Here is a 13,403-nt window from a genome sequence, read left to right on the forward strand (position 1 = left end):
AGGTTTGAGCCTGACAGATGGCCCACTTTGCTGAGTGGTGCTGTGGACCTTACGGTCCCACTAACCCTATTGTCCACCACCTCCAAGCTCTGAGGAAGCGCACTGGGATATGCTGGTGGCAAGGAGCATACCTATTTTTTTTCTAATGGAGAGGTTAAATCCTAAGAAAAAACAAAATTACTAACACTCTTCCCCACAATGAATCCCTCTGTGTAACCAGTCTCAGAATCATTTTCCCACTCCCTTCATAATCACAGCCCTCTCTCACTCTTAGGCATGAAATGTGAAATAGCACAACCTGAGGTCAGATACTATTAGCCATCTAACACTAATCATAATTACTCCTCTATTCTATGATAAGTGAGCTCCCTATGAGATCCATGCTACTGTAGTTTTTTTCTGTGTCCGTGAGAGCTTGTTCAAAGGTACCTCAATCCTCTTGCACAGCATTGTAATCTAATGTAGCCACAGCTTCAGCCTGCACTGACAAATCCTTCATCTTGGCCCCAGGAGGTGTGTTAAGAAGTAAAAGCTGTGCCTTGTCTAACCTGCCAAGATGGTAAGCATATAGCTGGTTTTATGGGTGCATCCTGCTGTGCTATTCATGGCTAAAAAATGTGCAAACTGTAGTCTCCAATGGATTTTTAATTGAAGTCCTACTCAGCTAAATGAGAGAGGAGGGGACTGACAACTCTTAGAAAATAACTAGTTTAAAAGATGTATATAATGAAAACCATGCGTTATATTCATTTTCTGGAAAAATCTGTTTTCTTGTGCTCTTTCTTCTTTACTCTTCAAAATTGCTGCACAAGCAAGATATTTATGCTTTTAGCTGTGCTATGGAAGTGCCTTATAGACATCTCTGTACTTCTGGTATCCCAGAGAGCACTGTTTTAATATTCTTTACTTTTATGTGGAATAATACAAGAAATTTAGAAGAAATATCCTGATTCTTGAAAGTCAACTTTGTTTCTTTGAAGCAAGCATCTATTCCTCAATATTTGATTGGGAAAAAAAGACTCTATGGGCACCACAGAAGGTATTTCTGGAAGAAAATTAATTGTTAATTCACCAATTACTGACTGTTAACCATTTCATAGTGTGCACTGTTAGAATTGATTAACCATCTGTTATTGACTGACTTTTGAAGACCTGACTTTAAATCAAACTCACAGACAGGAACGAAAGGCAAGCAGAAAAGGCTTGATACTGCAGAGCCCGGTTTCAGTTAATACCACCCTGCATTAATTGGCAGTAACATGTTTGACATAAGTGGCTGCTGAAAATCTTGCCCTCACCTCATGGCAGATAGGCCATTCATTGCTTTGTAAAGTGTAAGAAAAAGCACTTCATAAATACAAATATAAACACATTGCAAGTGGTGCTTGTAAAAGGAAGGAAAGACCTGGTTTCTGGCACATTGCCTTTTTACACAGAGAAACAAAATTGTTATTCAAACCTAACAGGGTTTTGGCCAATTTAAGAAGCAAGATTTATTGCAAACTTTCCTTTACTGCTCCAGGATATGATTTCACTTTTGCAGAAGAAAAAGAGAGATCATATCATTTACATAGCAAGGTAATAAATAAATAATTGGTTACTATTGTTCCAAGTACACTTCCTCATGTGCACAGATGATAAAAACTGCATTCAGATGTTCCTGGTTCCGTTTCACTCCCGAACAGGGGATTTAAGACTGAAATGTCATCCTGAACTCACCCCTTGTGCCTGAATAAGTGATAGTGACCTGCTGTGTGAATCGGCTTAGCAGAACCTTGCAGGTTGAAGTGCTCTTTAGGGAGAAGAAAGTCTGAAAACAATTCTGCCTGATATAGCTGTCAGCTCTGTTAACTCTTTGCAGAACATCACCTCTCTTTTAACCACAGAGAGTCCCACAGACTAAATATATGCTCTCTGTTCCTAGCAGGCTACCCGGTAAGAAACTTTACTGAATACAGTAGACTGCTTAAATGGAGAAAATTATTCTGCTTCAGATTGGCTTGACTATCTGTTAAACTGTTTTACAGCCTCTGTCTTTTTCTGAGTTTATGTTTCGTCTGTGCATGAACATTTGTTTCTTTTTTTTCTAACTTCAAACCAAAATTTTTCCTTCTCTTTTTAAGGTTCAGCTTCTTTCCTTCTTGCCCCTTACATCTCAGCTTGGACTATATTCTTCTTTTTTTTTTTTTGAGGCAGATGCTTTGCTGATGTTATTGACACTTCTCCTGAGCATCTGGAACATATTAGATAAGACCAAAGATCTGTCTAATCCACTACCTCATGTTAAAAAGCAGCTGGTACAGGGGTTTCACAGGAAGGAGCTTAGGGAAGATAGATTATTTATCTCACATACTTTCCCACATGCTGATATCTAATACTTGAGGATCAGATAATGCCATGAAGTACATGGTATTGTACTTTTGCCAAATATTTGGTCTCTCTCTCTCTCTCTAATCCTCTATCTGGTTTAGTTTGGCCTTTTGTTCTTCCTTTTCCTTGACACTATGTATCTTGAAGTGTCTTGAACAGTCACCAGCCAGAGCAAGAGGTTTGATGTGGTCCAGATTTGACAGTGGCTGTCTGTAAGCAGTTTCCAAAGAGGTGGGGTTTCGCATCTGCAATGGGAATAAACCTGCCCTGGCATACTTCAGCTGCACCTCAACTATGCAAAAATTTTAATAGTTTGTTTGGGGTTTTTTATAGCAAGTAAAGTCTGTTTTATCCGGTTTGAGTCTTTGGTGGTTCTCTTTTCCTACCCTTTTCTCTGTAGCCATGATTCCTGGGAAAATTATTTTTTCTTTTTTTTCTTTTTTACTCCTTATCCTTTCTCTTAGTGGAAAAAGTGTTTACTCTGGAGCTGAGCCTTAAAAAACCCCAACCCTCAAACTTGAGGCTGTTGATAAAATCATGAGAGTTGGAAAAGCTGAGACTCCTCTGTTGCCTTCAGAATAAACCTACATGTTCTTCAAAATACAATCTCCTGTGGGTTTTTTTTACTTGAAATTTTGACTGCAGTAGGGATTTTTTTTGCATTGTTTTTGCAGAATTATGGTTTCCCTCCTTTTTTTTTCTTTTTGTAGGACTGTTTTCTTTTTAGTTCTGCTTTGATTTTGGCTAGAGGCTCAATACCTCTGAGTAGTCTCTCTCAAAAGATAATTGTGTTTTCCTCCACCCTGTCAAGCTTCCTTATTAATCTCATTTTTGAACTTACATACTCTTCTTCCCATTTGCCAGCTAATTTCTGGAAATAGAGTCCAAAGGTCAAGGCTACCTCAGATCTTGGTGAAGATCATTTCAACTTCGAGGACTTCTGCTTAATTATTTTTCTTTTCTTCTTTCCTTTTTTCTCTCTTGTTTTCTTGTTTTTTCTCTCACTGGTAGTACCTTTTAGCTGAATTATGGAGCATGATGAGCTGGAAATGGCACAAGCTACCCCCCTGTGTCTTCCAGTGCCTGACATACATGCTGTAAAGTTTTTCAGTATTAGCTGCAAGAGGCCTCACACTACCAAAAACTTCACATCTTCTGTAGAGAAAGTGGTGGTTTCTAAAATTCATGATTTCAAAGATTTATGAGATGAAAACGGATGATTTCAATGAGGACAGGTAGCAAATTTGAGTTTTACTCAGTGTTCCTTCATCTTTCTGGGGTTCAGTCAGGCATTGGGCAAAAATTTGATATCAGTCTGTTTGTGATTATAATAAAGAGTGGAAAGGGTTGGTACGTGGCATCATGACAAGCAAGTATGTAGTCTTGCCAGAAATTTGTAACATGGACTCTGAACACACAAGTTGGCAAGTGCCGGACATGTTACAAAAGCAGCAGCAGGTGGGAATAGTTTGCAATAGAAACTGCAGCCTCCTGTCTGACCAACTCTGCCATAACAAAAGGTTCTGATCTGCTCAGCTGACATAATGGAAGATGTAACAACAGTACCTCTAGTTTATCCCTGCAAGGAAAACTGTGCTGCTTCTCTCTTCTCCCCCCTCTGTTTCTTTTCTTCCTCCTCCTCTTCCTTCTTCTCCTCCTATATAAATTATGTTCCTTGATTTTCCCTAAATATTTTGGTCATTTCATAAGCAGTATTGCTCATATCCCATGGTAATTTTGCTCCAGGGAGGAGATCTTTTTGATGCTATTACTTCCACCAACAAATACACAGAGCGGGATGCCAGTGGGATGCTTTACAATCTGGCCAGTGCCATCAAATATCTTCACAGCCTGAACATTGTCCACAGGGATATCAAGCCGGAGAATCTACTGGTAAGTGAAGATTCAGCTTTCAGTGTTGTTGATAACTTGGGAGTATGTGGGAGAAGGTTGCACTTCTTCCTCCTTCCACACATCCACCCAGTTTATTTCAATGTTTTAAGTAATTGTTTTTTTTTAATTTTAACCTTTGCATTGTGAAGCTCTTCTAAGAATAACAGCTATATTTAACAATAACATAAGGTGGTATGTCTAGACTGTTCTGTGGGACACAGCAGCAGAGTTATTCCTGGGATCACTAGAAGTGACCTTTTAGTAAACTTCAAGGTAATTTCAAGTTTCTTATGAATATAAAAGTGTTCTGTCCTCAGCAGACTATTCTGTACGTTTGCCTCTGCCTAAGTAATTGGCAACACTTTAGTTTTAAAAGTATGATGCATGTAAATGCTGTGCCCTAATCATGTCACACATCAGAGCAGAGACAGGAAGAGACTTCAGTATCCTTTCTTCCCCTACTGCATCTCCCATATAATTCTATAGCACCTTTTATTAAGCCACTTTCCCAAACAGACAGGCTAAATCTTCCTTTTTCCTACTGAATCTGCATGAGCCTTATCCACTGAAGGCAATGGAAAACATACCATGACAATTAGTCTTATGTCTAAGAATTTTGCACTCTTGAATGCAGCACTTGTATCCTTCACATAGCTGACATGTTCCATCTGTAACTCAGAATTGAGATGTCCCAATTCTCCATGTATTCTGCAACCATAAAATAATGTTCATAGAATCATAGAAGATCAGTTCTTTCAGTTTTTTGCTCTCTGCCATGACATTTAGTCCTGTTTGACACTGAAGAGGTTTTATGAGAAAGTTAAGTGATGAAGATCTTACTAATCTTCTAGAGAGGGATTTTTACCATTGAAGTTCCTCTAGTGGCAGGTGCCTTTGCAGTTCTGGGTGAGGACATAACCTGCCCTCATTTTCCAGAAACTGCTGAAAATATACTGGATAAAAGTTTCACTAGACAACTGTGAATGATACACTTTTCTTGGCCCTTGTGCTCCTTGCGCTGCCCTGGTGCTGGTGTTGATAGGTGGCTACATGCAGATGTAGCAGTCACATGCCAGGATTCATTAATGCTGTGCCAGGAGTGTGCAGGAGAGTCTTGTTCTGGGGCAAGGCTTGCCCTGCTGCTGTTTTGACTTTTCTATAAATGCCTAAAGTCTATTGTTGTCAGACTTAAGCTTCTGGGGGAAGAGAGAAAGGTGGGCTTGAGATGGGGGCAGCAGGGAGGGAATTAGATTTGCCTGCAGAGCTTTTCTGCTAATTACCCACTACCAGCCATGATCACACTTTTCACGTTGTAGCTGAATTGTTTCTGAGTGTCTTTTCCAGTGTTCTGCATTGATATTGATATTGAGCAGTGAAGGTGTGACTTTTAACCTTCTGAAGCATCCTAATTCTCGAAAGCCAGCATTTGATTAACAAATTATATTAATTCTCTGATGTTTATCAGGTGCTTGAAAGAAAAGAATGCTGCTTTAGAAGAGAACTTTGGAACTAGCCTTATCTGAGCTTACCTGAGCTCTGACTCCAGCTCTGACACTGACCTTATTGTCTCTGAACCTTTCTACTTCTGTCTTAGCTGTCAAATGGAATGTGTGGTTCCTTGTGTCACAAGATTGCAATTAGTTATTTTCAGGGCACTTGAAAAATGCCACATGGGTCTTAGCTTTTTTTTTGCTAAATGCTTTCTTCTTGCTTTTTGTAGCCTGCCCTTTTGCTTGCAGCTCTTTAACCCCTCACCTAAGTGATCAGGGCAGTGTTTTGCCCTTGTTGTTCTTTTGCTATGTCTTTCCCTCCGTTACTGTCACAGCAACTGTCATGCTGCACTGGCATGACATGCTGCAAAGGGCTGGTGGTGTTGTTATAAGAGGTTCTCCTGGATACTAGTGTGAGAATTAGCCCCTTCTCCCCTGCCTTTTTCCTGCCCATAGTTTGTAACTTTAGGTTTTGGGGAACCTATAACAGGCCTGCCCAAAGCAGAGCAACTAGATGGGGTTGGGAACAGCATCTACCCTGGTCAATGCGTGTCCCAGGGCTAACAGCCCCACTAGAAGGCAAAAACAACAGGGAGAATGAGCAAATTACTTGAGGAAAAACATGGGGAGTGAAGGGAAACATGCTGCTCTGGAGAGAGCACCCAGAAGAGGATGTTTATCTGGAGCCTCTTTGTTTCATCTGTTACCAGCCCCTTGGAGAGCCTTCCCCTTCTTCTTTCTCTCCTTGGTTTCTCCTTTTCCACAAAAGTAACTTCCATGCTTAGATTTGTGAGATGGGCTATATATCCTGCTAGTAAATCTTCGTCTGTGTGAACGTGTCCTCTGTGCAACACCCATTTTTTTTAGTAAATGCTTAAATATTATCCTCAAGCTAATTATTATCCTTATATATTATCCTCAAGGCATGAAAAGCTACCTAACAGTCAACTGTCTAAGAGTTTAGGGTATGCTGAGTACCTATGATGTTTTAGGTTTTTTAGGTTTCTTTGTTCTCTAAGGAGCGTCTTCCATGTTTTAATTGGAACATTTTTCATAATTGCTGCTATTTAGCATGTTTATTTTGTCAAGTCATGGGATGTCTTTATAGCCATATAATAAACCCTAGAGAACAACTTCTCTGACTGTTGCCATCTGCACTGATCACAAGAGCAGCTTAGAAAATACTGACAGCATTTATACTAATAGGATACATATGGTGAAACACAATTATGTGTGGCTGCATTCAATTAGTGTTGTACAATTACACAGTTTTATTGCTTAGTTAAAACAGTGAAAGCACTTCATAGTGAGCAATTTGCACTAATCCCCATTTCTTTAACTGCCCTTCAGTATTTAAATGCAGTGGCACATGCATAGCATTTATTCCGAATAACATGAGCATTACATTATCTTTCCCATTCCTTGGCTGGCAAGTAACATACCACAGCTTCACACTGGGCTCCTTTTTATATGGAGTTACAACGGGGTGAGGAAAAGTTACCTTCTTCAGTTTTACAAGTCAACTGAAGTAGTTTTCCAAGGAAAGTAATTCCTAGAAACAGATGAGGTAAAATACTGGAAGATACACAGTATCAAACCTTCTGCATTGGTAAATATTGCCAAACCAACCTCTTCTGTAATTAATTTCTAGTGTAGATCGGTCACACAAGGTGTGGTTTGTCAAAGGAAGAAACTTACTGATGTTCATTAGGTTAGCACAATGCAGAAAAGGCCTTGTAAAAGATAACTGCATGAAATAGAATATGAAATGCTAATTAGGCTGAATCCAGCTCTTGATGTCTAAGTGCACACATTACATTTTCAGCAAGAGAATATTTAAAGCCCTAGTCTCTAGACTTTAATTAAAACTGTTGTTGAAATTAGATTTATTACTGCCATTTCAGAGAGCACTTTCTTTAGTTTCAGGAACCAGATGTATTTAACAATCTGTGTTTTTAATAAAACCATAATTGCCTTTTTTTTTTTTTTTCCCAGTGCTTTTCTATAAGCATATCTTTTTTTCTGGCTTAGTAGAAGAGAAATGTGAATCCATTTTAAATTGCTGGTCCTCTTAAAGATCCAGTTGAATTCTTAAAAATAACATAATGAAAAGAGAAGAATTTTGTGTATTCTGAGTGTCTGCTTGTGGCTGTATCACCTGGTAAGCAGAGATTCAGGACAGACAGGAGTTTTCTCTCTAGAAATTACTAACATTAACAAAGGAGAAACTGGGGGATGGGGGCTGTATAATATAACTAGTTATTATGAGCTATAGCAGATCCATAGTGAGAGACTTCAAGAATTTGTTTTTGTATCAACTGAACTGTTCAAGGGTCCCTTGCAGAATTTATTATGTATTTATAAGAAAAAATCTAGTATATTCTTCTTCAAACAGTTGTAGATAAATGTGAGTTCAGATTCAGGAGTAGCTGGTCAAGGTATATATAATGATGATTTTGGGTTTGATTGAGAAGTATGGTATATTCTATTTATGCACAGTTTTGCTGCTAATTGTTGTTAGGATATCACTGTTGGGAGCCAGACTAGACGGAGCTTTGATTTGGGTTGCAAAATAATGAAGTGATGCATATATACTAAATGAAGGCCTCCTGTAGACCATTTCTGTTTTTAGGGTGCTGTTGTAGAAAATATATCAAAATGGGAAGTAAGAACGCAAACCATCAGCTGAATTAAAGAAAGACTCACAGCTTCGTGTTTAAGTTAGATATATTTTTTGGGGGTTGTTTGAAACTTTTTTTATTTTTTAAGTTTTCACTGATTACAAGTTTAAGGCTGTTCTTTTGCTCTGAACCAGCCTTTAAAATCATGTATTTTTTACTGATGTTTTTAGTGATTTTTCTTGTGACTTCAAATCTCCCTTTGCACCCATAAAAACCCACAAAAGATCACACTGCTGCTGTAAAGACCATGTTTTAAGACATGGTCTAAAGGTTACGGATTTTCACGTATATCCATTAGCAGCCCTAACTGCCTACGTCCCACTGATCTTGATGGCAACATGACAGTAAGACACTGATTGGTGTTTAACAGTCATTCAGGGAGAGGACAGCATGTCTAGGTGAAATAGTCCAGCCAGGTTTGTGTCCCGTGGTTTCAACACACAAAGAAGAATCTGGAACAGTGCAGTCACTTTTGTATTACCTAAGTAGTTGAAGTTCCTCTGCAAACCTTTAAGCTCTCCGCAAGTAAAATGAATAAACTTAAAACCCCTACGCTGTGAATTGGCTGTCAGTGGGGAGTTAACCTAGGAAAGCTGCTGTTGGAATGCCATGCATTTGTTTCTAGGTTTTAATGTCTAGCAAGTGGTATGTCCCTTGTTGGCCAAGTAGTGAGATAAGTCTTTCCTGAACACTCTGACTGTCTTTAAGGGATTTTGTCCAAATTATCTGTGAATTTTCAAAGCTTAAAGAGAAATATATTGAATATAAGGAGGAGAAAAACTACTGTAAATAAGGAGGAACATTTCAGGCAGTTAGTAAATTATGCGGTAGTTACCTTGATGGTATTGTGATAAACCTTTGAATTTTCCTCCTGTTTTAGGTTTATGAACACCAAGATGGAAGCAAGTCCCTGAAGCTAGGGGACTTTGGCCTAGCAACGATTGTGGATGGACCTTTATATACTGTTTGTGGGACCCCAACATATGTAGCTCCAGAAATCATCGCTGAAACTGGGTAAATCACTTCCAATAATGATTCATTGACGTTTACACAGTGGAGCATATTCTCAATGTTGTGACAGATAGGAGTTCTTGCAATTAAGATTTTTATGCTGCCTTTGCTTGGCTACTTTGCAGAATCATGACTTATAGGATAACCTAGTTGGAAGGGATGTCTGGAGGCTGCCTTATCCAAACCAGCTCAGAACAAGGCCAGCTGTGGAGCTCTATTTGTCAATCTCTGCCACTTGTTGACCTCAAACTTCTCATCTTAACACTAAGTTACTAACTAGCCATTTATGGATACAAGAAATAATTCTTAAACTGTTCTCAGAAACTACTAACTACCATTCACTTAATTTTATTTCATTATCACACACTGTCCTCTTCTGAATTGTTCCACAGAGTAACTGCCTGCTGGCTTGAGCTGGCTGTGTCACCTTTGCAGACTTCATGATGATAGGCATCACCGTCTAACTCAAGAATATGAGAATATGCCCAATTTCTTCTGTGCACTCACACATTCTAATCTAATTATAGTTTTAAGATGTAAATGTAAAAAATATTTGAAAACAGAATTAGGATTGGTAGGTAGGTAAAATTCAGATGAGAATTTATAAGAAATTATTAATAATTCTGGATGCTTCCTCTCTTTTTGCACTGTAGTCCATAGGAGCCAGGTGTCTCTAACCATGTCTCTCACCCTTCTAGATATGGATTGAAGGTGGACATCTGGGCAGCGGGTGTGATTACTTATATCCTGCTCTGTGGATTTCCTCCATTCCGTGGGTATGGACTGATCTATTCAACCATCCTTGTTATGCAAACTAGTCCCTATGCTGCTTTTGCATTAAGTGCAGAGATTCCCACTGGTAAAAGTTCTCTGCTCACAGGTTTTTTTTTTTTTTTTCCTATGCTCTACACAGTATTTTATACAAACCCCATAAATATCTGTGATTTTACTGTAAGATCTCTGTCTCATGTTTGTTTATTTTAGTTTAAACTTCATTGCATTACAAAACAAGAGCCTTTGTTACAGGTTCTGTGCACCTTTGCCTGATGTTTTAAATACACAATGAAATAAGCATCTTCTTTCATGGACCAAACACAACATATTTTGTGGCTGGAAAAGGTATTTAAAATGTAAGCCACTTAATAAGGACGTCAGATCTTTTATTCCCCTCAAAGCAATTCAAAGTTATGGGCAATCCAGAAGACAAGCCGGTTACTACAGAAAGAGTGCACCAAACACACTGTGTTTCATGATCTCACCATTCACACCCATGGCTGCATGCTTCGGGGGAATCAACAGCTTCCATAAACATACTAAGGGATAAATAGTTAAAAGAAATTTCAAAAAGTCTATTGAAACCACCTCTGGAAATAATTTTTTTGGGGTTTTGTTGTTGGTTTTCTTTGGTTTTTACCTTACAGAAGTGGAGATGATCAAGAAGTACTTTTTGATCAGATTTTGATGGGACAGGTGGATTTTCCATCTCCATATTGGGATAATGTTTCTGACTCTGCAAAGGTGAGTTTTACAGCTGCTGATACTTTCTTCTCCATTATTATTTCCAGTGGGAGTATCTAGTGCCTGCTGTTCTTTCACAGTGCTGTATTTGACATGTCTCATACATCTCCTGCTATACCTATAAATTCCTGTGGGTCACTGAGTATGTTGTGTGGTTACTCTCTGTTAGACTCCATGTGGTTTTGAAATGGACCCTGTTCTGAAAGGACATCATATCTCTATGTGATATTGCACACAATAGAAAAATGAGTAGTCCTTACTGATTGAGAAATATTTTAAGTAACTTCGGTTGACCTACACTTCTTAGCTTGAAAGCTCCCTGGGACTGTGCTTTGTATGGATTTACAGGGAGGACCAAGTACCAACCTAGAGCCTTTCAATATTGTGTGATGATATTATGGGGAGGCTGATTTCCAGTATTAATCCCATTAGATGTTCTATGTGTTGTTTCTGTCTGTCAAACAAACAATGGGCCTCCCCATTGCTTTATTGTTGTAATGTGGTATGAAATACAGACTTATTTGGGCCATAGTTCTTGGACTGTAGCCTTTGGTGTCCTAAGGCAGATACATCTGGCTTTTACAGATATGTGGAGGGTGATCAGGGCTAGCATTTTAGCCTGTTAACTAGTTAGGTTAATGAATGAGATACAATCATAGAGTTTTAAGTCCTCTAAACCACATCACTGTGTGATTTAGAGGCTTCATTTCACAGCATCATTAATAGGAACTCCGCAAGTCCTTTGCCAGCCGTGTTTCCCCGTGAAACTCCTTCTTCCGAATAGTTCAGTCTAAAATTTCTGTTTTGAAGCATTAGCCTATCCATTTAACTTACCTTTGTCACTAAGAATTACTTGCTTTGGTCTTTGTTCATACACCTTTATTTGCTGCCATATTGCCATCCTGTTTTTGTCATGCACTCCACTCAGTGGTGGAATTAGATAAATGTTTATCTACATGCTAGTTGAAAACTAGGTAATTGTAGAGAAAATCAGAGGATGAAAAAGTGGGTTTAAGTGTTGGGATTCTTTTAATATTTTCTGTATCATTTTTACAAGAGCTTAAAGTAAAATTCTAGATTTGCTGGCTTTTTTTTCTTACAGAGAAATTATCTTTTTCCTAATGGGAAGCTAACCTAATTTCATGCAACCATCTGTTTTGCACATTATGTATGAAGTGCTTTTCTGTTAAACAGTGGCTTCAGAACTGTAACTCAGAACTGTCTTCTAGCTTTTCAAGGTATGGTTAGATATTGATTTAAAAGTTCGTCTGGAAGTTCAGCAGTTCATCGTTGTTCTACTTTTTAAATAATATATTTCTGCAGTTGGTAGTTCACTCTCTCTTTGAGCACTCTTATAAAATCAGTTAAAGAGCTCTTTAGTGAGTCTTGATTTGTTCTTTAAAAGTGTTCCCTAAATTTGACCCAGTGTTCCATTTCTCAGGAACTTATCACCATGATGCTTCAAGTAGATGTAGATCTGCGGTTCTCAGCCTTGCAAGTTCTTGAGCATCCATGGGTTAATGTAAGTATTTTCAGACTTGTAGATGCTTCTTGCAATTTGGCATCTTTGAGCTCTTTCCTGTCAAGGCCCTGCTGTGCCCTTTTGAAAACCAGCGCATTCTAAAAGTGCCACAAATTTAACTGGAAATAAGCTGAGTTACACGCTTGTTTAATGTATACACATACCTTGGAGTTTACACTATTATATGCACGCTCAGCTACAGTTTCTCTGAAATATTTTGAGCCAGGTTTTTAAAAAATCTCAATGACATTTGATAAATTTATATTTCTAAAAGTCATCTTGAAGCTACAGTGACACATTTTGTTCCCCTAAAATCAGATGAACTCAAAAATCTCAAATCATGATTAAGAGTTACTGCAATATAGTTCATAAGATTAAATTACTTGATCCATGATAATTTATATTTGTTAATTATTTCAGACTATTTAACATGTCTTTAAATATTTGGATGACAAGAAATAATAATATGGGACAGTCTATATTCAAATTCAGAAGGGACAACTGAGAAAAGAAACACAATTGGGATGAGCAGAGAAAAAAAAATGAAGGAAGAAGAAATAATGCTTCATTTTGTTTATTGCAAGTTTGAGTGTGCAACCCTCCCTGGAATACTATTTGGTCCCTCAGCTGCTGTATCCAAAACCCCCTTCCCACTAACACACTGTTCTAAAAATTCAAATATACAGTAACCTCAGATGTTAATTTTTTTGTGAAAATGTCCTCCATATCATCCAGAGTAGTGGTGACCAGTTAAGCATTTACCAAGTATATGTTTTAGACTTGGAGGCTCCCTTGTTGCCCAAACCATTTTTTCTAAATTGTAAATGCTTTTATCGTGCAGAGGACTTCTGTGATGTACAAAGAGTGCAAGGATCCAGGAAAACATCTGATGAAAATCTTTCCATTTTTAAGATGACA

The 13,403-nt window shown here is 38.3% G+C and overlaps 1 protein-coding gene across 4 annotated transcripts in view; it reads left to right on the top strand.

The window, feature by feature from the left end:
* The window catches only part of DCLK1 (doublecortin like kinase 1), a 248,427-nt gene that overhangs the window by 205,657 nt on the left and 29,367 nt on the right, over positions 1 to 13,403 (top strand). For all 4 annotated transcript variants that reach the window (XM_027890904.1, XM_027890906.1, XM_027890903.1 and 1 more), the window contains 5 exons: positions 4,117 to 4,263; positions 9,315 to 9,448; positions 10,144 to 10,221; positions 10,867 to 10,963; positions 12,405 to 12,485. In XM_027890904.1, coding sequence (XP_027746705.1) covers positions 4,117 to 4,263; positions 9,315 to 9,448; positions 10,144 to 10,221; positions 10,867 to 10,963; positions 12,405 to 12,485 — 537 coding nt within the window. The remainder of the gene's footprint in view (positions 1 to 4,116; positions 4,264 to 9,314; positions 9,449 to 10,143; positions 10,222 to 10,866; positions 10,964 to 12,404; positions 12,486 to 13,403) is intronic.

The sequence above is a fragment of the Empidonax traillii genome, unplaced genomic scaffold (assembly GCF_003031625.1).
Source record: "Empidonax traillii isolate 1590-97213 ecotype Southwest subspecies unplaced genomic scaffold, ASM303162v1 scaffold302:size813347, whole genome shotgun sequence".
Taxonomy (NCBI): Eukaryota; Metazoa; Chordata; class Aves; order Passeriformes; family Tyrannidae; genus Empidonax; species Empidonax traillii.